Source organism: Petromyzon marinus, chromosome 6, assembly GCF_048934315.1.
Source record: "Petromyzon marinus isolate PM22_M1 ecotype Great Lakes invasive population chromosome 6, UKy_Petmar_22M1.pri1.0, whole genome shotgun sequence".
NCBI classification, from domain to species: Eukaryota; Metazoa; Chordata; class Hyperoartia; order Petromyzontiformes; family Petromyzontidae; genus Petromyzon; species Petromyzon marinus.
In genome coordinates, this window is record NC_133672.1 from 18,902,934 (window position 1) to 18,924,550 (window position 21,617).

The following is a 21,617-nucleotide window of genomic DNA, read 5'->3' on the forward strand; positions in this document are numbered from 1 at the left end:
GTCAACCCTTCAGCCAGCAGTGGCATTCGCTCGCAATTTTAGGGCTGCACATTCACAACTCCATTTTCCCGCTGTCCTACACATTGAGGTGCCCCCAGAAACAGGAAAAGCGAATGTTTAGTTTTGGAGCTATGAGGCACCACTGCTGCACGTTATATTCACTGCAAGATTAATCCTTTGCCATTCCGACAGTTGGTTGCATTGACTTCACAATCGTGTCAGTTATACATAGGTATATTTATTATACAAATTTAAACAAGTCAATAACGGCAACAAAGTCCATATTTCTGTACATGGCTGGAAAAGGTACAAAAATGAAAACCGGATTCATAATTTATTTTTGGTTAGGCCACGTAATGATCCGACCAAAATGTCGTTGAGATCCTCCACCATCCGACGCCGCCATAAAATGTGTCACGTGTACCAGTGTTTAACGCGCCATCTATTGTTTCAGCTCACTGCAAGTTGAAAAAACAATCCTCGCAAACAGGTTTATCATTTCACACCGCAATCCAGGAAGTCAGAATCGGCAAGTCAAAACGACTTACTTGATTGTTGTTCACTCTTCCTTGATCTTGATCTGATTGGTGGAGTTTCAAATGAAACAGTTAATTGCTATTTGGTTGTGAGGACTGTTCTTTAACTTACCCGTGAGCTGAAACAAAAGCCATTTATGCGGTAAATTATTGTACACGTGACAATTAATTTGGCTGTTAGTTCGGTGGAGGGTCTTAACGATTTCACCAAATCATTGTAGCCTGCATAACAAAAATATATGAATCATAACACTGTCTGCGAAACCCTACGTGTTAATAAAACGAGTTGCTAATTAGTGTAGTGCACGAGCTTTGGGAAGTGACCTTTCCATGACCAAGGTGCAGTCTACATCCGTAAACCTTTGGGGATTTTGCCTGAAGAGGTAAAAACCCTTTTTCAGGTTTTCCATTCCATGAAATCCATGTAACTTGTTAGATGCTGACGGGTTCATATTATACATTGCCTCCACATTACAATCAACAGCTTGCACATGTAATGTTCTGCAACGTCAACAGTGTTGGCAACTTCCCCTACCTGACAGCCACAATCCGCTCAGTGGATTCGGCATATGCACACATTAACTTTGAAGACGCAACGCAACACTGCCAAATTGGCACAAGCAAGTGAGCTGGGTGAGTATTAAGTACATGCTTGTGACATTTAGCCTCGTTTTAAAGCAGACACTTTTATGTTTTTAGTGCAACAGCAAGTACAAACACACGCAAGTGTTCGTACAAGCCTAGCGGTACTGCAAGTAGTTGGTGATGATTCTGGGCAGGGGTAGACAAGATATCATGTGCAGTCGCGCTCGACCAAGCTTCTTTCGTATCGCCAGTCTGCATATCTGCGTGAGAGACTGGGGATCTGCACGCACAGGCACATGGAAAAAAGACAACAATTTAGAAAACCACGTGTCGGTAGCGAGTGCTCTTTGGACTGAACATCAAAATGGCCAGGATGTGACTCATTGTATAGACGCCTTCCTTATCTTTGAGGGTGCTTACCTACAAACACTTGGGACTTCACCAGCATCCATTCAAGAAAGCCTGGTTGCTGAAGAGACACTTATGTTGAAACTGGTCCAAAGTTTGCTTGTACCAAATTAATGCCACTGAAATTAGGCACTTCCAGAATGCGTATATGAAGGAGACCTTGCTTATCTATTTCTCAGCATATAAGCTCATCTGGCATATATGCGTCCATGCCTCCCCAGTTGGCAGTTCCACAAATTAAACAACCTTGGTAAAAATGTTAAAATCATGCTAATGGTACATTGATGGTAATTATCTACCTTCAAAAAATATGGCTTATAGAATAAGTGGTTTGACGCATACACCATCACCATCCCAGCATGGATTAAATATTCATGTCATCCGAATCCGTCCGACACCGTGCAGTTTGAGGAGCATTACCTCTCTTCTACCTAAATTACTGCTTATAATTAGTTGACATAATATGATAATGCCAAAAGGCACTTTGCGATTCGTGATTAAATCCCCGGCAGTCTCATTATTATGACAACGCACCTCGGCATACACATGCCGATGGCGGCGCGTGCTGCAGCACTACGCACCTTCGTGCGACTGCAGCAACTGTTGCAGCGTGCACTCGGGGTGTGCATGGTGCGCGTAATCCACCGCCCGCTTGCCGTCCGCGTCCCGAACGTTGACGTCGGCCCCGAACTCGAGGAGCAGCCCGACCAGGCGCAGGCCGTGCGCGGTGCAGTAGGCGCTGCCGTGCGCGCCGTTGCCGCCCCCCTCGTCGTACGCGCCCAGCGGGCCGCGCAGGCCCAGCACAGCGCGCACCCTGCCGTGCACATCCATTGTGCCGCCGTGCATCGCGCGCGATGCCACGTGCAGCGGAGTGGTGCGGAAACACCCCTTGTTGACGTCCGCGCCTGCACACGGACGACGAGATGCCCATTTTTCCATCGGCGTATCCGAGCCGTGCCTAGATATGGGAACCTCACCGGTAACCGGTGGTTTTCCGCTGGCAGTTTGCCGAGCCGAGCCAGAAACGTCGTGAGAATATTATTGCGTTATTTTATTTTTATCAATTTATTATTTTATTCTCATTCTACGTGACTTTACCGAAAGAACCAAAGAATATGCTTTAAGATGCTTCGGTATTCAGGAGTAAAAAAAAAGTGAATCCTTACAGACAGAACTGTGCGTTTTTTCCCGCACCTGCACGTAACAGAGCCCGCACACAGGCATCGCGGCCGTGCAGGCTCGCTGCATACAATGCCGTCCCCGTGTGGGGCAGCTCCACGTCGATGTTTGCCCCAAACTCGAGCAGTGTCTCCAGCACGTCCACGTGACCTGGATGAGAGGAGGGTAGGGGATTGGGGGTGGAGTTACTGGAGAGGTCTATTGCAGTGGGGGAATGGTGGTATAGTGGTTTCGGTACTGAACCATCATCCCAATGACGCGGGCTAGTCTATTAGCGACAACGTACAACGTCGGTGGCACGTGCTATCAACATCTCATCTCGTCTTAGCTAGGTCAACTCAGTAAAGATGAGGATCTGGCGCTGTGTATGAGCAATCGACAACAGCTGAGTTGGCAACACCATCCCTTTGTGTACAATGTTGGCTTATTAGGTGCCCACTAACAGCAGTTTCTGACACTTTATTGGCCTAAATTAGAGATATTTGTGTGTGCAAATGGCATCTAAATTTGGGACGGTGGGAGGACTGTTAAAGAGTGCGATGAGCAGGCTTACGATGACCGGGCAGCTGATGACACTGGCCGCCAACAGGATGATCAACACAACAAGAACCGGAACAAAGCAAGACCCATCGAGAACACAGCAAGAGGGAAATAGACGTGCGATGTGGTCACCAAACACCCTACCCTGAAAACCCACAACACCTGCGTCTCCTGTCAGAAAGTTTGTGCCACTCAACGACACCCCTTGGGGCATTATGTCGGGCACTGGCACTCTTGGTGGTGTCTCCACCATGCAGCTAAAAATGACAGCTGGTGTGGCATGAGCAATAGTCTGTTGCCATGGAGAATTTTCTTGAAATTAAAAGTCACTTATGAAATGTATGTGGAATTTCTTTCGCATCTTACATAGCCAACCGTGCTAATCCTAGGTGTGGGGAAATGTTGAGACTGTAACAAATTCACAGATATGATGAGGAACTCGTTTTCTTCATAGCTGTGAAACTCCTGCCATGCGTTGTGCGGGTTGTGCTTGTCACCAATGGAAGTCTGCGTTGCGTGATGTGGGATGGTGTGACTGTGCGTGCAAGGGTGGGGTGGTGTGACTGATGTATTCGGGTGCGGTTTCATGGTGTGCGGAGTGAGGAGCATAGTATGTTGTGGATTCATGGTAAGCAAGATGTTGTGTGTAGTATGGTGTGACGGTGTATGCGATGTATCATGGTGTGGTTTCATGGTATGCGGGGTGTGGTCTGTAGAATGGAGCGGCACAGGGTGGTGATGGTGCACGTGGTGTGGTCGGCTGTGGTGTGCAGGACGATGTGACGGTGCGGCACGCAGGGTGGGGTGGCGTGGGTGTAGTGTAGATTGACTTTATTCATTTCAGCAGGAAGGGACCAATGAGTGTTTGGCTCCTTCAAGGGCATCCTGCGACAATGCAGATGTTATACAGTACAGGTGTTCGTTACAATCATGGCTACATAGGTCGAGGTACAAAGAGCAAGCACCAGTACGTACTTCACATGATACAGGAATAGGGAACCAGTGGAAAACGTACACAAAAAAGCAGGATTACATTTTTTTAGGAACAAAAATAACAGGGAAAAAATATATAATTTAAGAAAGCAATCACATACAGACCCGGCTCACGCCTCTCTGCCGATCATTTGATAAACTTGAGTTTCAGGAGTGAACGGAGGTTTCTCATGATCAGCAATGACTGAATTCCCAAATATAATGCGATGATATAGCATTCCACGAGGCAGCAGCCACCGATAATGCCTTGTTTCCGCACACCAAATTAAACCTGGGGATCTAAAAGAGGACGTATGAGGAGCTTTAAGGCTTTGGTTATTTTCTCTTTTGGGGACAACAAGCACATCAAGTATCCATGGGAGGCTGCTTTTGCCAGCATCAATATGATGAATAAAGAAAGATTACAGGAGGCGTGAAGATGTTCCAACACCAAACAGACAACCATCACAAGGCATCAAGTCTGCATTCACCACGCACGTGTGGTTAAACATGCAAACAACATGCTTTGATCACATATGCATTGTCCTTGAAACGAAATGGCCTACGCCAGAGACAGCCTCTTTTATGGCCTTTTCGCACCAGTTTTAGACCAAAGAATGCCAAAGGTCGAACAGCACAAAGACAATGCAAACATCAAAGCATTAATAGCTTGGGTTGAGCAGCTATATCTATGGGACCCTTTTAAAACCAGCATCAAGATGATGATGATGAAAAACAGTCTTTTGCAGATTTAACCAAGAGAACCATTAAAATCAACAAGGGCCCAGTGGATGGTTCTACGGGCAGAGAGGGGAGTTCAAGTTGACGGGACGGTGCAGCGTGCGGGGAGCGGTGCGCACCCACCACGAGCGGCCGCCTCGTGCAGCGGGGTGGTGTGTGCGGCGCAGTAGAGGGTTGCGCCGCTCTCCAGGAGCAGCTTCACGCACGCAGGGCTCCCGCGCACGCACGCATTCACCAGCGGGGTCACACCGTCTATCGTCATAGCATTGACCTGGCCACAAAAGACAAAGATCCCCCAGTATGGCCTGAAGCAGACTTCTTGGGACAAGTGCTGTTCACGAGTAGCACCTATAAAGGCCGGAATGGCACACGAGGGGGTGGGTGGCCAGCTCCACGCCCGGCCGCCTTTGTCTCCCCAGTGGTGATGCTTATACACCATACAAGGTATTCATTTGACCGGTTTCGTGTAAACAATTACCGTCATTAAGAGGGTTTTCTACTGTACTCACATAGGTGGACGCTCATAAATATTCAAACCTTCTCTGATACGTTTTTAGATTCTTATTTTTTTCTTCGACGTGGGAATCTCGTTTGCAATGTGTCTCAGTTGTATTGTTTGCCTCGTTTGTCTGCCATTCCCATTATATTAGCCTAAAGGTACATTCACGTGTATATGTTGGAAAGTAAATCACCGTTTAAACTCGATGATCAATGCACATCTCGCAATGAATTTAGTCGATGAATTGTGACATACCTAGAAATTGTATTGGTACACTATGTACCTGTGCATCACGCTTGACATATCCCCGTCTTAGGGATGTATTCCCAAATTTCATATCCATGCAAAATAAAATCTGAAAATCCTACCTAGATATGAAAGTTCAAATGACGTGGGAAAAAAGTACTTGATTCTAAAGTATGATGTCAGAGGAAATGTCACTTATATCACGTCATGTTTATGATTTTCCCGCCAAAAGCGGTGTCAGGTGGCCGTGTGTGTGCGCGTGCCGTGCGTGTGTGTGTGCGCGTGCCGTGCGTGTGTGTGTGCGCGTGCCGTGTGTGTGCATGGGTGCCGTGTGTGTGCGTGGGTGCCGTGTGCGTGCATGGGTGCCGTGTGCATGGGTGCCGTGTTTGTGCATGCCGTGTGTGTGTGGGTGCCTGTGTGTGTGCGCGCATGGTGCCATGTGTGTGTGTGTGCGTGGGTGTAATACCATGGCCCCCGCTTGGATGAGGGCTCGAGCACAGGACACATGCCCCCCAAGACACGCCTCGTGCAGTGGAGTCACCTGGTCTATCGTCAACGCATTCACGTTGCAGCCCTGCCAATGACACGTCAATGTGAAGCGTACCATAAAAATAGCACATTATTACCGCAGTAGGTGTGTGTACATGCACGCGTATAAACGTGTGCGTTTATATAGAGCGGGATGGTAGTGTAATGCCAGCAGTGGTGGTTTCGTGGTCGGCGCATTGTGCTACAATCCTGGCGCCCTGCATTCGAGTCTTTGCCAGAGAATAATGATTGTGTCAAGTGACTGAGAACGTCAACTTTAGATGAAATATATATTTCACCTTATAAGACCAGCGTCTAAAACTATCCGTGATTGGCTTTTGAAATTCACAATCGTGCAGGTCGTATGCTTTCGTGCGTAGTTTTAAGTTGTTTCCTTATGTTTTTTTCTCGTGTATTTATTTGCGGATCTGCACGCTTACTTACTTGTGCGATGTACGTTTTGAGTGAGAGAAGACGTCCCTGGCTCGCAGCTTCATGCTGCAGGCTCCGGTCGGCCCACGATCCTAACGCACGCACACACAGCAACGTGCACGCAAGGACACGCACGCAAAGATATATAAACTACGGCCCCTTTGTAATTCCACAGCTGGAGGAAGGCCTCCCCCATGCCACGTCGGTCATTGCGGTCTCTGGACCATAATTCACCATGTGGGCCAGTGTGGGTTGGTGATGGGATGGGCCCAGGACTGGTTCAGATATGGCTTGCTACTGATGTTAGTCGTGGCTGTAAATCTAACTCGGGTTGCTGGGTTCATTGAGCAGTGAGTGCACCACTAGGCCACCACAAACGATTGCTGTACCACAATATGGAGGTATTACATACATACCCACCTCATCTATTCACATTATTCTCAGAGTAGGAGGATGCATATGTACATCGGTAGTGGCTTCCAGGCTGTAATTGATAAAACAAAAAGTTAACAGCACTACCAATGTATGCATTTTATAACCTTGACAAATAGGATTTTTGAAAAACATTCGCTGACATATAACTAGCCGAGTGTTCTTTTGATATTTAAATGCTTTAAAATCCTACTACTGCCTGAAAAATCATTGTGGGTCCAGTATAGTTGGATTTAACACGTAGGCTTTCGCGACCAATATTATTCACAATAAAGGTTTTTGGGTTAGATCGTGTTATTTATAAATGTGTCATAACCCTCCACCACTCGACACGGCCAAACAGTAAAAAATGTGTCACGTCAAAAGACAAATAGTTCACTACTTTAGCCCACCGGTGTGTAAGGGTGAATCCACAACATTTACAATTTTTTGAGTACGACGTTTCGCTGGTAATTACATCCAGCATCATTGGGCAATTCGCCAGAATGGTGAAACCCTCACTTGCTCCCGGTCTTAAATAGAGCAGCAGGGTGACATCATCAGCAAGTGAGGGCTTCACCATTCTGGCGAATTGCCTGATGATCCTGGATGTAACTACCAGCGAAACATCGTACTCAAAAATTGTAAATGTTGTGGATTCACTCTTCAACATACCGGTGGGCTAAAGTAGTGAACTATTTGTCTTTGTCAACGTGACACTTTTTTACTGTTTGGCCGTGTCGGGTGGTAGAGGGTTACGACACATTCATAATAATGCGATCTAACCCAAAAACCTTTTTTATGAATAGTTGGATTTGTACAAATATACGAGGTTTTCGTGGTTATTATCGACATGCCAACTATCGTTTCCACCCTCAATTGTGTAAATTTTGTGTGGTAATTTGTCCAGGATAGCTTGACTTAAGATATTGCCAGGGTGGTTCCATTTGCATGCGTTTTTAAACCCCGAAAAAGCTGAGATACGGCCAGGAAAATACTATTTGGGATGGCTACGTTGAAAGAACAGGAAAGGATGCTGGCTGCGTACCTCTAATAAGCATGATTGGCTACGTAAGGTGCAAAATAACATACATACAACAGAAATGTAAGACATTAAAGAAGGAACAGCTCATTAAAGGTCTGATGACTCTACTTCAACTTTTGCTACCCACTGATTATATTATTGCGCCACTATTTAGCATCATGTTTATGCATTGTACTCACCAGAAAACCTTTAATAATCACGTAAGTAAATAAATACCCCCAGCATGACACTGCGTCCTCACCGCTCAAGGTTACACACCAGACACTAATTTTAGGTTGAGTCATCCGTATGGGAGACACAGGTTGAGATATCAATTGACAATGGTGATGTGCGCGTCCAGGAATAAAGGTCAAAGACTGAAGCACAACCCCAGACACACACCCACTCACATGCCCCCAGCCAACTTGAACAACATGAGATGCCAGCCCCATTCTGGAGCAAACAGCTGGTGCTCACTCACACTTATTGTCACGGGCTTGGAGCTGATGCCTGCTTAGATTCGTCTACATTTCAGACATTACACAAGCGGCTTTGTCAAATTCATCAAAGATATCCCACTCACCAGCAATGTCTGGTTTGTCCAGAAGCATCTCAGGTTGAAGACAAGAGCTTTTCAAACTCAAGTCCTCATGCTTCCTCACTGCAGTTTGTCAGATCAACTGAGACACGTGCATGTCCTTAAAATTTGCAGCTGTCTGTGCAAATAATTTGAACGAGTCAAAGAATTCCCATGCTCAAATGAGGGTGTGGTGGTATTGAAATTCCACATTCATATGGCAGGGATCATCCCATCCACATTACAACCACTGATCACTTGCTGCAAAGCGATACTCAATTTTGTTATTTTTGGATGAGGGATAGAATGAGTTGCCACCAGACTGGGATTAGGACTTGTAACCTCTTGATTGTGAGTCGAGCACTCTTGTGACGCTCACCACCCGGCTGGAATGACTGCACTTTGGCAAACGTAATCTGCAGACAACCAGTGTCCATTGGACGGTCAGTGCATTGCCATGTGGTCGATAGTGAGACCTTCAATGCAGAAAATATTTGCATGCGAATGTATAAAGTTACATGGCAATGTAAATTATATTAAATGTGAGTGCAGGGGCGTAACTCCCGATCTAAACTGGGGGGCTATGCAAGATACGACTGTGGGCCCCCTCCTTTCTCCGAACTCCTTTCTCTCTTACTGAGATAGCTACTGGATGTTTTTAATCGGTATACAATAATATGTAGGTTATAACTCTCTACAAATTATTTTAGTTGCACCGTGTACTTGGCTTAGAGGAAGACAGTCTCACAGTGACAGGATTAATAAAGATTTCAAGGTACAATACTCACAATTAATGAGACCTTTTTTCCAGTATGAAATAATGCAACATAAGAAAAGGATTTGACCCTTTATGGCAATAAAACAGCTGTTAAGATGTTCAAACACCCATTCCAGCCGGGTGGTGCAAGGAATAAAGTCGACATGAGCCACACACGCACACGTGTGGCCTTGAACAGACTGTCGGGGCAAGTGCTGTTTGCGGGCCTCTATGAAGGCCAACACGGCACACCAGGTGGGTAGCCAGCACCACACCCGGCCACCTTTGTCTCCCTCATTGAGGCCGAGTCTACCTCGGGGGGAGGACCCACGACCGCTGTTGACCGTGAGCGGGAATCGAACTCATGGCCGGGCCGGGGTTCGTGGCGCCTGCGCGCTAACCGCCGCGCCACCGCTCTCAAATTCACTCGCGCGCGACACGCGGCGCGCGCGCACCTTGGCACGTGAGTACCGCCCACCCCGCGTCGCGCCGCCGCTTGGGTGGCACCGCCGCCGCCTCCGCCTCCTCCTCCTCCGCCTCGCCGGCCCCCGCTGTGCGGCGCTTACGTGACAGGTCCCACTCTTCCATCTCACTGCGCCTCCATACAACTCCTCAATCACTCGACGACGTCGTCGTCCTCGTGATCGACGTCGCGATGGACGCACGTGCGTGAGGCTCACGCCGGGAATCGATCCCCGCGAATTCTCGGACGATTCTGCCCAGCATCGATTCCAGAGTGGCAGAGGTTTGTGATCGAGCTCCCAAATATATCCCGCGAGAGGAGGAGGGTGCGGCAGATGGATGCGCACCGCTCCTCCACCATCTCACTCCTCCACCATCTCTCTCCTGCATCATCTCGCTCCTTCACCATCTCACTCCATCTCACTCCTCCACCATCTCACTCCTCCACCATCTCTCTCCTCCACCATCTCTCTCCTCCACCATCTCTCTCCTCCACCATCTCTCTCCTGCATCATCTCACTCCTCCACCATCTCTCTCCTCCACCATCTCTCTCCACCATCTCTCTCCTCCACCATCTCACTCCTCCACCATCTCACTCCTCCACCATCTCACTCCTCCACCATCTCTCTCCTGCATCATCTCACTCCTCCACCATCTCTCTCCTCCACCATCTCTCTCCTCCACCATCTCTCCTCCACCATCTCTCTCCTCCACCATCTCTCTCCTCCACCATCTCACTCCTCCACCATCTCACTCCTCTACCATCTCACTCCTCCACCATCTCACTCCTCCACCATCTCACTCCTCCACCATCTCACTCCTCCACCATCTCTCTCCTCCACCATCTCTCTCCTCCACCATCTCACTCCTCCACCATCTCTCTCCTCCACCTTCTCTCTCCTCCACCATCTCACTCCTCCACCATCTCTCTCCTTCACCATCTCTCTCCTCCACCATCTCACTCCTCCACCATCTCACTCCTCCACCATCTCTCTCCTCCACCATCTCTCTCCTCCGCCATCCCACTCCTCCACCATCTCTCTCCTCCACCATCTCTCTCCTCCACCATCTCACTCCTCCACCATCTCACTCCTCCACCATCTCAATCCTCCACCATCTCTCTCCTCCGCCATCTCTCTCCTCCACCATCTCTCTCCTCCACCATCATACTCCTCCACCATCTCTCTCCTCCACCATCTCACTCCTCCACCATCTCTCTCCTCCACCATCTCACTCCTCCACCATCTCTCTCCTCCTCCATCTCGCTCCACCACCATCTCAATCCTCCACCATCTCGCTCCTCTGCCATCTCTCTCCTCCACCATCTCACTCCTCCACCATCTCTCTCCTCCGCCCTCTCTCTCCTCCGCCATCTCTCTCCTCCACCATCTCTCTCCTCCACCATCTCGCTCCACCACCATCTCAATCTTCTACCATCTCTCCCCTCCACCATCTCACTCCTCCACCATCTCTCTCCTCCTCCATCTCGCTCCACCACCATCTCAATCCTCCGCCATCTCGCTCCTCCGCCATCTCTCTCCTCCACCATCTCACTCCTCCACCATCTCTCTCCTCCACCATCTCACTCCTCCACCATCTCACTCCTCCACCATCTCTCTCCTCCACCATCTCACTCCTCCACCATCTCACTCCTCCACCATCTCACTCCACCATCTCTCTCCTCTGCCATCATACTCCTCCATCTGGCTCCTCCACCATCTCGCTCCACCACCATCTCTCTCCTCCTCCATCTCGCTCCACCACAATCTCTCTCCTCCACCATCTTGCTCCACCACCACCTCTCTCCTCCACCATCTCGCTCCACCACCATCTCTCTCCTCCACCATCTCGCTCCTCCACCATCTCTCTCCTCCACCATCTCGCTCCTCCACCTCACTCCTCCGTCTCGCTCCTGCGTCTCACTCAATCTCACTCCATCTAACTCCTCCATGTCGCTTCACCAGCTCGATCGTCCGTCTCACTCCTCCACCATCTCTCTCCTCCACCATCTCAGTCTCACCCCTGCATCTCACTCCCATCTCGCTCCTCCATCTCACTCCGGCATCTCGCTCCATGTGATCTTTATTAAGCCCTATCACGCTTCGGGGTGAACATTCTCTTCGGACTTAAGATGCGTGACTTTCATGTTTACACACTTTCAACATACGAAGTGAATACTGCCTTCCAATATCGTTGCTAACATTGTGACATTCCTTGCTGTGTCCTCAAATTAGTTCATCACCTCATGTGACCGAATCAGGACATCTTCCACTGCTGACCAGACTCGTTTAATCGTCTAAAAGTGTGCATTCACGGCGTATACATATATTGTACCACTGCTGTTGGACACATTCCCACAACAACAAAAAATATATCGATAACTTTGAAAAGTCAGCTTGTCTCCGAAGACGTCACAAAAATGTGGCTACATCACGTGATGGCGAAGCCTTCGAAGCGTAAACGCGACACGTGGTACTCGCACTGTGGTCTACGCAGAGGCATTGTTGCGTAAGAGCCGCAACAGGGTCTGCTCTAAAATGAGCTCCGTGGCGTCTATATCCATCGCTTAGGAAGTGGCGTCACCTCGAGACAAATCGAACGCTGCTGTTGGCATTCGCCGATTTGCTTTAAGAGATTGATTCCGGAATCGATTCTTGGCAAGAGATTCTTCCTCTAATAATACTGCAAGGGGGGGGGGGGTCACTCGCCCCCAAGGCTGCCACCCCCTCGTTCGCGGCTAAGTTTAGCTCAGAGAGTACAGCGCTAAATTAAGAACGCCCCCACGATCCAGCTCACAACACACGTGGCACATAAACACCCCGTGGACACGTACACACACAAAGCAGGACACACACTGGCACTCACCAGCTGCTGCTCCACTGTCAACGAGCCACGCGTGCGTGTAGCGAGACAGACTGCGCACGTACTTGAGGTGTACAAAGCCGTGCGCAAACTCCATCCTCGCCATCGCGTGTGTATGCTCTGGTTAGTGCACTGCAATCCACGTGGCGAAGTTTGGCCAAGTAACCCCCACGAACCGCACGGTGTCAGGAGACCCTTCGTCAAGCAGTTGGGCTGACAAAAAGGGGCTGGTACGATTACATGTCCATGAGTCCTGTACACGTATGCCAACTTACACTCGCAAGCATCGCCAAGACTACACGATACGATACTGTCTCCGTTGCCCCCACCCCCCCCCCCATAGCAACACAACTACCTCCTCTGCGTGAGAGACAGACGGGCTTATGGAGTGGCAGGGATGCGAGTTAGTGCAAAATCGGTGTCAGATTTACCCACACGCTCACGTATAGGAACATTCGTCAGCGTGTCCATTGCGCACGCGGACGTCGGGCAGCGCTGATCTCCGGTGTCCATCCTAAATCAGTGGTGGAATTTCCACGCCACATCCCTATGAGTGGTGGCCAAGCTACACGCTGCGCGATCACGATTTGGATGTTCACAATGTGGCACGTACTTCATTTGCCGCGGGAAGATAATTGGATGAGCCGACCGGTTTACGTGCACGGTATCGACACACGATACCGTGCTGAAGAAGCACGTCTCAAAGAAACGACGCTGCCACTGATAATGCTTCCAGGTGATATAGATCAGGTATGGGGGGCGGGGGGGGAATGGAAACAAATCGTATAGCTCGGTCACGTTTCCTCCTATCATCTCTCAAGTCGCTAAATTAAGCGGCAGCAGAGCCACCACGTGTGCGCGCGTTACAGCTGCCGTCTGCTCGTGTCCGTTATAGGCTCAAGTGAGAACAGCGGCAATTGGCCGCTATTGCTGTGTCACGGTTGAGTACCAAACCTTAAGCGAGATTAATTGAAATAACACGAGATAACCACACACGTTCACTCACTCGAGAAATACCGCCAACATTTAAAATAGCGTCCCAATTTAGTCTACCAGAACCATCGGTGTGAGACATGAATCCAGTTGTTGAGACCGTGTCTCACGTTCTAGTGCCACTTGCTGGGCTCTCTGATCGCTTACGAATTCCGATGACTTGCGGGCACCGACCACATTTCACATTCATGTGGCAGGAGCCAGCCTCTTCATATGGAAGCCACTGTTATGCATCGTTATAGTAGCACGAATGGTGGGATAGGCGGCGTCTTCAGTCGCACCGAGAGACTTAAGACGAAAGTCACCCCGTATAGACTTTTCATGCTGTTGGAGACACCTATGAAGAACGGCGGGGTGGGTAGCGCTTTACACAGTGCACCGGGAAGGATTACTCATTTAAGGCTGAGAGTCGACCTCGGGCAGACCCTGTACCGGTTCAGTTATGCTCCACAGGTGTTCACCGCGAGTGAGAACCATTTAGGCGAGCGCTCTCCACGACGTGAGAGACACGTGCGCACGGCCTCGCAGTGTGGAGGGAGCCCGCATAACCCCGACCGCAACATCGTCCGTGCATCCACCCCCTCCAGCGGCGCCTTAGTCCACTGCCGGCTCACACGTGCGGGTCAATCCGCACAGCCAAATTCGCCAGCCAGGCGGCTCTGCAGAAGCGCCGAACGAAGGCTCCCGACCGCCGACCCTCCACCGCCAGGAGTCTATCTCCACCGCCAGGAGTCTATCCACACCCAGGAGTCTATCCACCCCCAGGAGTCTATCTCCACCCCCAGGAGTCTATCTCCACCCCCAGGAGTCTATCTCCACGCCCAGGAGTCTATCTCCAACCCCAGGAGTCTATCTCCACCTCCAGGAGTCTATCTCCACCCCCAGGAGTCTATCTCCACCCCCAGGAGTCTATCCACCCCCAGGAGTCTATCTACCCCCAGGAGTCTATCTCCACCCCCAGGAGTCTATCCACCCCCAGGAGTCTATCTCCACCCCCAGGAGTCTATCTCCACCCCCCAGGAGTCTATCTCCACCCCCAGGAGTCTATCTCCACCCCAAGGAGTCTATCCACCCCCATGAGTCTATCTACCCCCAGGAGTCTATCTCCACCCCCAGGAGTCTATCCACCCCCAGGAGGCTATCTCCACCCCCAGGAGTCTATCTCCACCCCCAGGAGTATATCTCCACCCCCAGGTGTCTATCTCCACCCAGGAATCTAACTCCACCCCAAGGAGTCTATCCACACCCAGGAGTCTATCTCCACCCCAGGAGTCTATCTCCACCCCCAGGAGTCTATCTCCACCCCCAGGAGTATATCTCCACCCCCAGGAGTATATCTCCACCCCCAGGTGTCTATCTCCACCCAGGAGTGTATACATCCCCAGGAGTCTATCCACACCCAGGAGTCTATCTCCACCCCAGGAGTCTATCTCCACCCCCAGGAGTCTATCCACCCCCAGGAGTCTATCCACCCCCAGGAGTCTATCCCCACCCCCAGGAGTCTATCCACCCCAAGGAGTCTATCCACCCCAGGAGTCTATCCACCCCCAGGAGTCTATCCCCACCCCCAGGAGTTTATCTCGACCCCCAGGAGTCTATCTCCACCCCCAGGAGTCTATCTCCACCCCCAGGAGTCTATCCACCATGAGGAGTCTATCCACACCCAGGAGTCTATCCACACCCAGGAGTCTATCTCCACCCCCAGGAGTCTATCCACACCCAGGAGTCTATCCACCCCCAGGAGTCTATCTCCACCCCAGGAGTCTATCTCCACCCCAGGAGTCTATCCACCCCCAGGAGTCTATCTCCACCCCCAGCAGTCTATCTACACCCAGGAATCTATCCCCACCCCAGGAGTCTATCCACCCTCAGGAGTCTATCTCCACCCCCAGCAGTCTATCTACACCCAGGAGTCTATCTCCACCCCCAGGAGTCTATCCACGCCCCCAGGAGTCTATCCACCCCCAGCAGTCTATCTACACCCAGGAGTCTATCTCCACCCCCAGGAGTCTATCCACACCCAGGAGTCTATCTCCACCCCCATGAGTCTATCCACCCCCAGGAGTCTATCCACACCCATGAGACTATCCACCCCCAGGAGTCTATCCACCCCAGGAGTCTATCTCCACCCCCATGAGTCTATCTCCACCCCCAGGAGTCTATCCACACCCAGGAGTCTGTCCACCCCCAGGAGTCTATCCACCCCCATGAGTCTATCCACCCCCATGAGTCTATCTCCACCATCAGGAGTCGATCCACCCCCAGGAGTCTATCCACCCCCATGGGTCTATCCACCCCCATGAGTCTATCTCCACCATCAGGAGTCGATCCACCCCCAGGAGTCTATCAACACCCCCAGGAGTATATCTCCACCCCCAGGTGTCTATCTCCACCCCCATGAGTCTATCCACACCCAGGAGTCTATCCACCCCCAGGAGTCTATCCACCCCCATGAGTCTATCTCCACCCCCATGAGTCTATCCACCCCCAGGAGTCTATCTCCACCCCAGGAGTCTATCTCCACCCCCATGAGTCTATCCACACCCAGGAGTCTATCCACACCCAGGAGTCTATCCACCCCCATGAGCCTATCTCCACCCCCATGAGTCTATCTCCACCCCCAGGAGTCTATCCACCCCCAGGAGTCTATCCACCCCCAGGAGTCTATCTCCACCCCTAGGAGTCTATCTCCACCTCTAGGAGTCTATCCCCACCCCCAGGAGTCTATCCACCCCCAGGAGTCTATCCACCCCCAGGAGTCTATCTCCACCCCCAGGAGTCTATCTACACCCAGGAGTCTATATCCACCCCCAGGAGTCTATCTCCACGCCCAGGAGTCTATCCGCCCCCATGAGTCTATCCACCCCCATGAGTCTATCCACCCCCATGAGTCTATCCACCCCCAGGAGTCTATCTCCACCCCCAGGAGTCTATCTCCACCCACCAGGAGTATATCTCCACCCAGAGGTGTCTATTTCCACCCAGGAGTGTATACATCCCCAGGAGTCTATCCACACCCAGGAGTCTATCTCCACCCCAGGAGTCTAACTCCACCCCCAAGAGTCTATCCACCCCCAAGAGTCTATCTCCACCCCAGGAGTCTATCTCCACCCCCAGGAGTCTATCTCCACCCCCATGAGTCTATCCACCCCCAGGAGTCTATCTCCACCCCCAGGAGTCTATCTCCACCCCCAGGAGTCTATCTCCACCCCCAGGAGTATATCTCCACCCCCAGGTGTCTATTTCCACCCAGGAGTGTATACATCCCCAGGAGTCTATCCACACCCAGGAGTCTATCTCCACCCCAGGAGTCTCTCTCCACCCCCAGGAGTCTATCCACCCCCAAGAGTCTATCTCCACCCCAGGAGTCTATCTCCACCCCCAGGAGTCTATCTCCACCCCCAGGAGTCTATCCACCCCCAGGAGTCTATCCACCCCCAGGAGTCTATCCACCCCCATGAGTCTATCTCCCCCCCAGGAGTATATCTCCACCACCAGGAGTCTATCCACCCCCTTCAGTCTATCCACACCCATGAGTATATCCACCTCCAGGAGTCTATCCACCTCCAGGAGTCTATCTCCACCCCCAGGAGTCTATCTCCACCCCCAGGAGTCTATCTCTACCCCCAGGAGTCTAACCAGCCCCACGAGTCTATCCACCCCCAGGTGTCTATCTCCACCCCCAGGAGTCTATCTCCACCCCCAGGTGTCTATCTCCACCCCCAGGAGTCTATCTCCACCCCCAGGAGTCTATCTACCCCCAGGAGTCTATCTCCACCCCCAGGAGTCTATCTCCACCCCCAGGAGTCTATCTCCACCCCCAGGAGTCTATCTCTACCCCCAGGAGTCTAACCAGCCCCAGGAGTCTATCCACCCCCAGGAGTCTGTCCACACCCAGGAGTCTATCTCCACCACCAGGAGTCTATCCACCCCCTTCAGTCTATCCACACCCATGAGTCTATCCACCTCCAGGAGTCTATCCACCTCCAGGAGTCTATCTCCACCCCCAGGAGTCTATCTCCACCCCCAGGAGTCTATCTCTACCCCCAGGAGTCTAACCAGCCCCAGGAGTCTATCCACCCCCAGGTGTCTATCTCCACCCCCAGGAGTCTATCTCCACCCCCAGGTGTCTATCTCCACCCCCAGGAGTCTATCTCCACCCTCAGGAGTCTATCTACCCCCAGGAGTCTATCTCCACCACCAGGAGTCTATCTCCACCCCCAGGAGTCTATCTCCACCCCCAGGAGTCTATCTCTACCCCCAGGAGTCTAACCAGCCCCAGGAGTCTATCCACCCCCAGGAGTCTGTCTACACCCAGGAGTCTATCTCCACCCCCAGGAGTCTATCTCCACACCAAGGAGTCTATCTACCCCCATGAGTCTATCTCCACCTCCAGGAGTCTATCTCCACACCCAGGTGTCTATCTCCACCCCCAGGAGTCTATCTCCACCCCCAGGTGTCTATCTCCACCCCCAGGAGTCTATCTCCACACCCAGGAGTCTATCTCCACCCCCAGGAGTCTATCTCCACCCCCAGGAGTCTATCTCTACCCCCAGGAGTCTAACCAGCCCCAGGAGTCTATCTCCACCACCAGGAGTCTATCCACCCCCTTCAGTCTATCCACACCCATGAGTCTATCCACCTCCAGGAGTCTATCCACCTCCAGGAGTCTATCTCCACCCCCAGGAGTCTATCTCCACCCCCAGGAGTCTATCTCTACCCCCAGGAGTCTAACCAGCCCCAGGAGTCTATCCACCCCCAGGTGTCTATCTCCACCCCCAGGAGTCTATCTCCACCCCCAGGTGTCTATCTCCACCCCCAGGAGTCTATCTCCACCCCCAGGTGTCTATCTCCACCCCCAGGAGTCTATCTCCACCCTCAGGAGTCTATCTACCCCCAGGAGTCTATCTCCACCACCAGGAGTCTATCTCCACCCCCAGGAGTCTATCTCCACCCCCAGGAGTCTATCTCTACCCCCAGGAGTCTAACCAGCCCCAGGAGTCTATCCACACCAAGGAGTCTATCTACCCCCATGAGTCTATCTCCACCTCCAGGAGTCTATCTCCACACCCAGGTGTCTATCTCCACCCCCAGGAGTCTATCTCCACCCCCAGGTGTCTATCTCCACCCCCAGGAGTCTATCTCCACACCCAGGAGTCTATCTCCACACCCAGGAGTCTATCTCCACCCCCATGAGTCTATCTCTACCCCCAGGAGTCTATCTCCACCCCCAGGTGTCTATCTCCACCCCCAGGTGTCTATCTCCACCCCCAGGTGTCTATCTCCACCCCCAGGAGTCTATCTCCACCCCCAGGAGTCTATCTCCACCCCCAGGTGTCTATCTCCACCCCCAGGAGTCTATCTCCACCCCCAGGAGTCTATCTCCACCCCCAGGTGTCTATCTCCACCCCCAGGAGTCTATCTCCACCCCCAGGAGTCTATCTCCACCCCCAGGAGTCTATCTCTAACCCCAGGAGTCTAACCAGCCCCAGGAGTCTATCTCCACCCCCAGGAGTCTGTCCACACCCAGGAGTCTATCTCCACCCCCAGGAGTCTATCTCCACACCCAGGAGTCTGTCCACACCCAGGAGTCTATCTCCACACCCAGGAGTCTATCTACCCCCAGGAGTCTATCTCCACCCCCAGGAGTCTATCCACCATCAGGAGTCTATCTCCACACCCAGGTGTCTATCTCCACCCCCAGGAGTCTATACTTTGGTTCTATTCGGTAAAGTCACGTAGGTAACAAATTAAAACAAAAATCACGACGTTTCGGCCACAACACAAGCGCCGATGAAGGCCGATTGTGTTGTGGCCGAAACGTCGTGATTTTTGTTGTTTTAAAATAGATGTAAATCATGCGATGGAGCATTACCACGTGATACCATCAACATATGAACTGCTCTATATGTTCTAATGCAAGGATGAGAACTTTAAATAAATTGCTTTCAACATGTATTTATTAAAAAAAATAGAACAATCTAACATAGAACAATTAAGTTAAATAAATAAAGTTATAAGAATAAAAATATACAAATTCCAATAAGTAATAGGACTTTTCAAATTGCAACAAATCTCAGCCTATATTCTTGGTTCTTTCAGTAAAGTCACGTTGAAGGGAAACAATAAAAAAATATATAAAACAATAAAATTCTCACGACGTTTCGACTGCAACACAAGCAGTCATCATCAGGTGTGAAAACGAACGGCAAGAACATTTGAAAGAAGTGGCGGTCCGTATCTATTTATTTATTTATTATATATTTTATTGCTTTATATATATTTTATTGTTTTATATATATTTTATTGTTTCCCTTCAACGTGACTTTACCGAAAGAACCAAGAATATGAATGACTGCAGTCACGAAAGCTTTAAATCAAAATTTAAATCTCAGCCTTTGCGATTTGCTAATCGCATTGTTTCAAATTGCGATTTCGATTTGAAATCGATAAATCGATTAAATTCCACACCGCCGCTGGCAACGCTCCGCAAGGCGGCGCCCTCCTTGAGGAATCAACGAGAGCAGGAGCGGGGTTGGGATCTTGGTCACAAGTTTCATTGATTAGGTACGGGCCCCCTGTGAGCCGTGCGGCTCTTGAGCCGGGTGCTACCGCAACAAACACGAGACACACAGAGCACGTCTTAAAGCGACGACGCGCAACAGGAACATCCCGGGATAAACCGGCAAATCTGCCACGCTCGTTGCCTGCTGCTGCTGCCGCTGCTGCCGAAGTCAACAGCAGGAGCAGCAGCAGCGGCAGCAGCAGCGGCAGAGCCTCGGAGAGGCTCCGGGACCCCAGCGCGCCGCTCTGCACGTCCTCACGTGGGGGGGGGGCCAGGGCAGCGATGGATGTGGCGCGCACAGGCGATGGCACCGACTCGCTGCTGCCCATTTGAACTTAGCCCCCTCCCCTTTCTCGGTCAATTCCCACCTCTTGGTAGCCCGGTACGCTTGGGCCACCCCGGCCCCTGGCGCAGTTGCACCGCCTGCGCACTCGACTACGAACGCCACTGAGCCGAGGGTTCGCGGACGCGCTTGGCCCGTACCGCTGTGCTCGGCGATGCCGTAGAACTCGCTGGCGATGCGCGCCGCCTCCTTGCGGTTTCCCCGCACGATGTAGAAGTGGCTGAGCAGCGCCAGGCTCAGCTTCACGCACAGCTTGAAGCAAAAGAGCGCCAGGATGCTCAGGTAGATGTTTCCGAACTTGCGAGCGAACGAGAAGCTGTCGTATTCCGCCGACATGCTTGTTACAAGTGTGTTGACTTCGGCTCGCTGGATGCCCGGCTAGTTTAGGCCGACTATCTGCCTGCTGCTGTACTGGTCGGTTCAATGTTGTTTGTAGTCTGGATGCGAGCCGACTGGCTGGTAGTATAGTAGCCTAGCTAGCTGGGCTGGGCTGGTGGGCTAGTGAGCTCGTAGGCTAGCCGACTGGTGGGCGAAAAGGCGAACTTGGGTGAGCTGGGCTGGCTGGGCTTGCCTTGCCTGTCCGCACGGCCGTCGCTATCTGTTCCACCGGTTGTTGCTGCCGCCTTTCGTGTGGCAGCATTGGGGGGTGTGCTGCTGGGCTCTGCGCGCTCACGGCTCCCGGGAGACAGACGCGGTTTGAATTTCTGGAAGGGCGCGTTTAGGGCATCTCCGTGTGCGAGAGTATCATCATCGGCTCTCCCCCTACCTTCCGGTGAACCAGCAAACAGCTCGAGATTGATTTGTTCAACGGCGTTCACTCTCAATACACAGCAACAGTGGCCATGTATATACAGGGATTGAGTTTGATGTGAGCGCGGGCGATAATAATAATAGGGTTTGGGAGGGTACAGAATATTTGAATACATTGAGACTGCGTGCGATGTTTGTTCCGCTGC

At 51.4% G+C, this 21,617-nt stretch overlaps 1 protein-coding gene across 3 annotated transcripts; it reads right to left on the reverse strand.

Annotated features, from left to right (window-relative positions):
* Positions 1-218: 218 nt before the first annotated feature.
* Positions 219-21,586, reverse strand: LOC116939327 (ankyrin repeat and SOCS box protein 5-like). Of its 3 annotated transcripts, none has more exons than XM_032947548.2 (7): positions 20,802-21,586; positions 6,679-6,758; positions 6,173-6,280; positions 5,085-5,232; positions 2,724-2,858; positions 2,111-2,434; positions 219-1,401 (listed from the first exon to the last, which is right to left on the reverse strand). In XM_032947548.2, exons 1-7 carry the CDS (start codon positions 20,995-20,997, stop codon positions 1,277-1,279), a joined length of 1,116 nt encoding a protein of 371 aa, XP_032803439.1. In that variant the 5' UTR covers positions 20,998-21,586; the 3' UTR covers positions 219-1,276. The 3 variants fall into 3 exon arrangements, with proteins under 3 accessions (XP_032803439.1, XP_032803436.1, XP_032803437.1); XM_032947545.2 differs by having other exon boundaries at positions 2,696-2,858; XM_032947546.2 differs by lacking the exon at positions 20,802-21,586 and adding an exon at positions 9,891-10,336 and having other exon boundaries at positions 2,696-2,858.
* Positions 21,587-21,617: the final 31 nt, after the last annotated feature.

Excerpts from the sequence above, each read along its gene's own strand:
- LOC116939327 (XM_032947545.2), bottom strand. The coding sequence starts at position 20,997 with ATGTCGGCGGAATACGACAGCTTCTCGTTCGCTCGCAAGTTCGGAAAC. Across the intron at positions 6,281-6,678 it reads TCAAAACGTACATCGCACAA|GGCTGCAACGTGAATGCGTT; the intron begins GTAAGTAAGCGT and ends TGTCATTGGCAG. Across the intron at positions 2,859-5,084 it reads GCACGAGGCGGCCGCTCGTG|GTCACGTGGACGTGCTGGAG; the intron begins GTGGGTGCGCAC and ends CCTCTCATCCAG.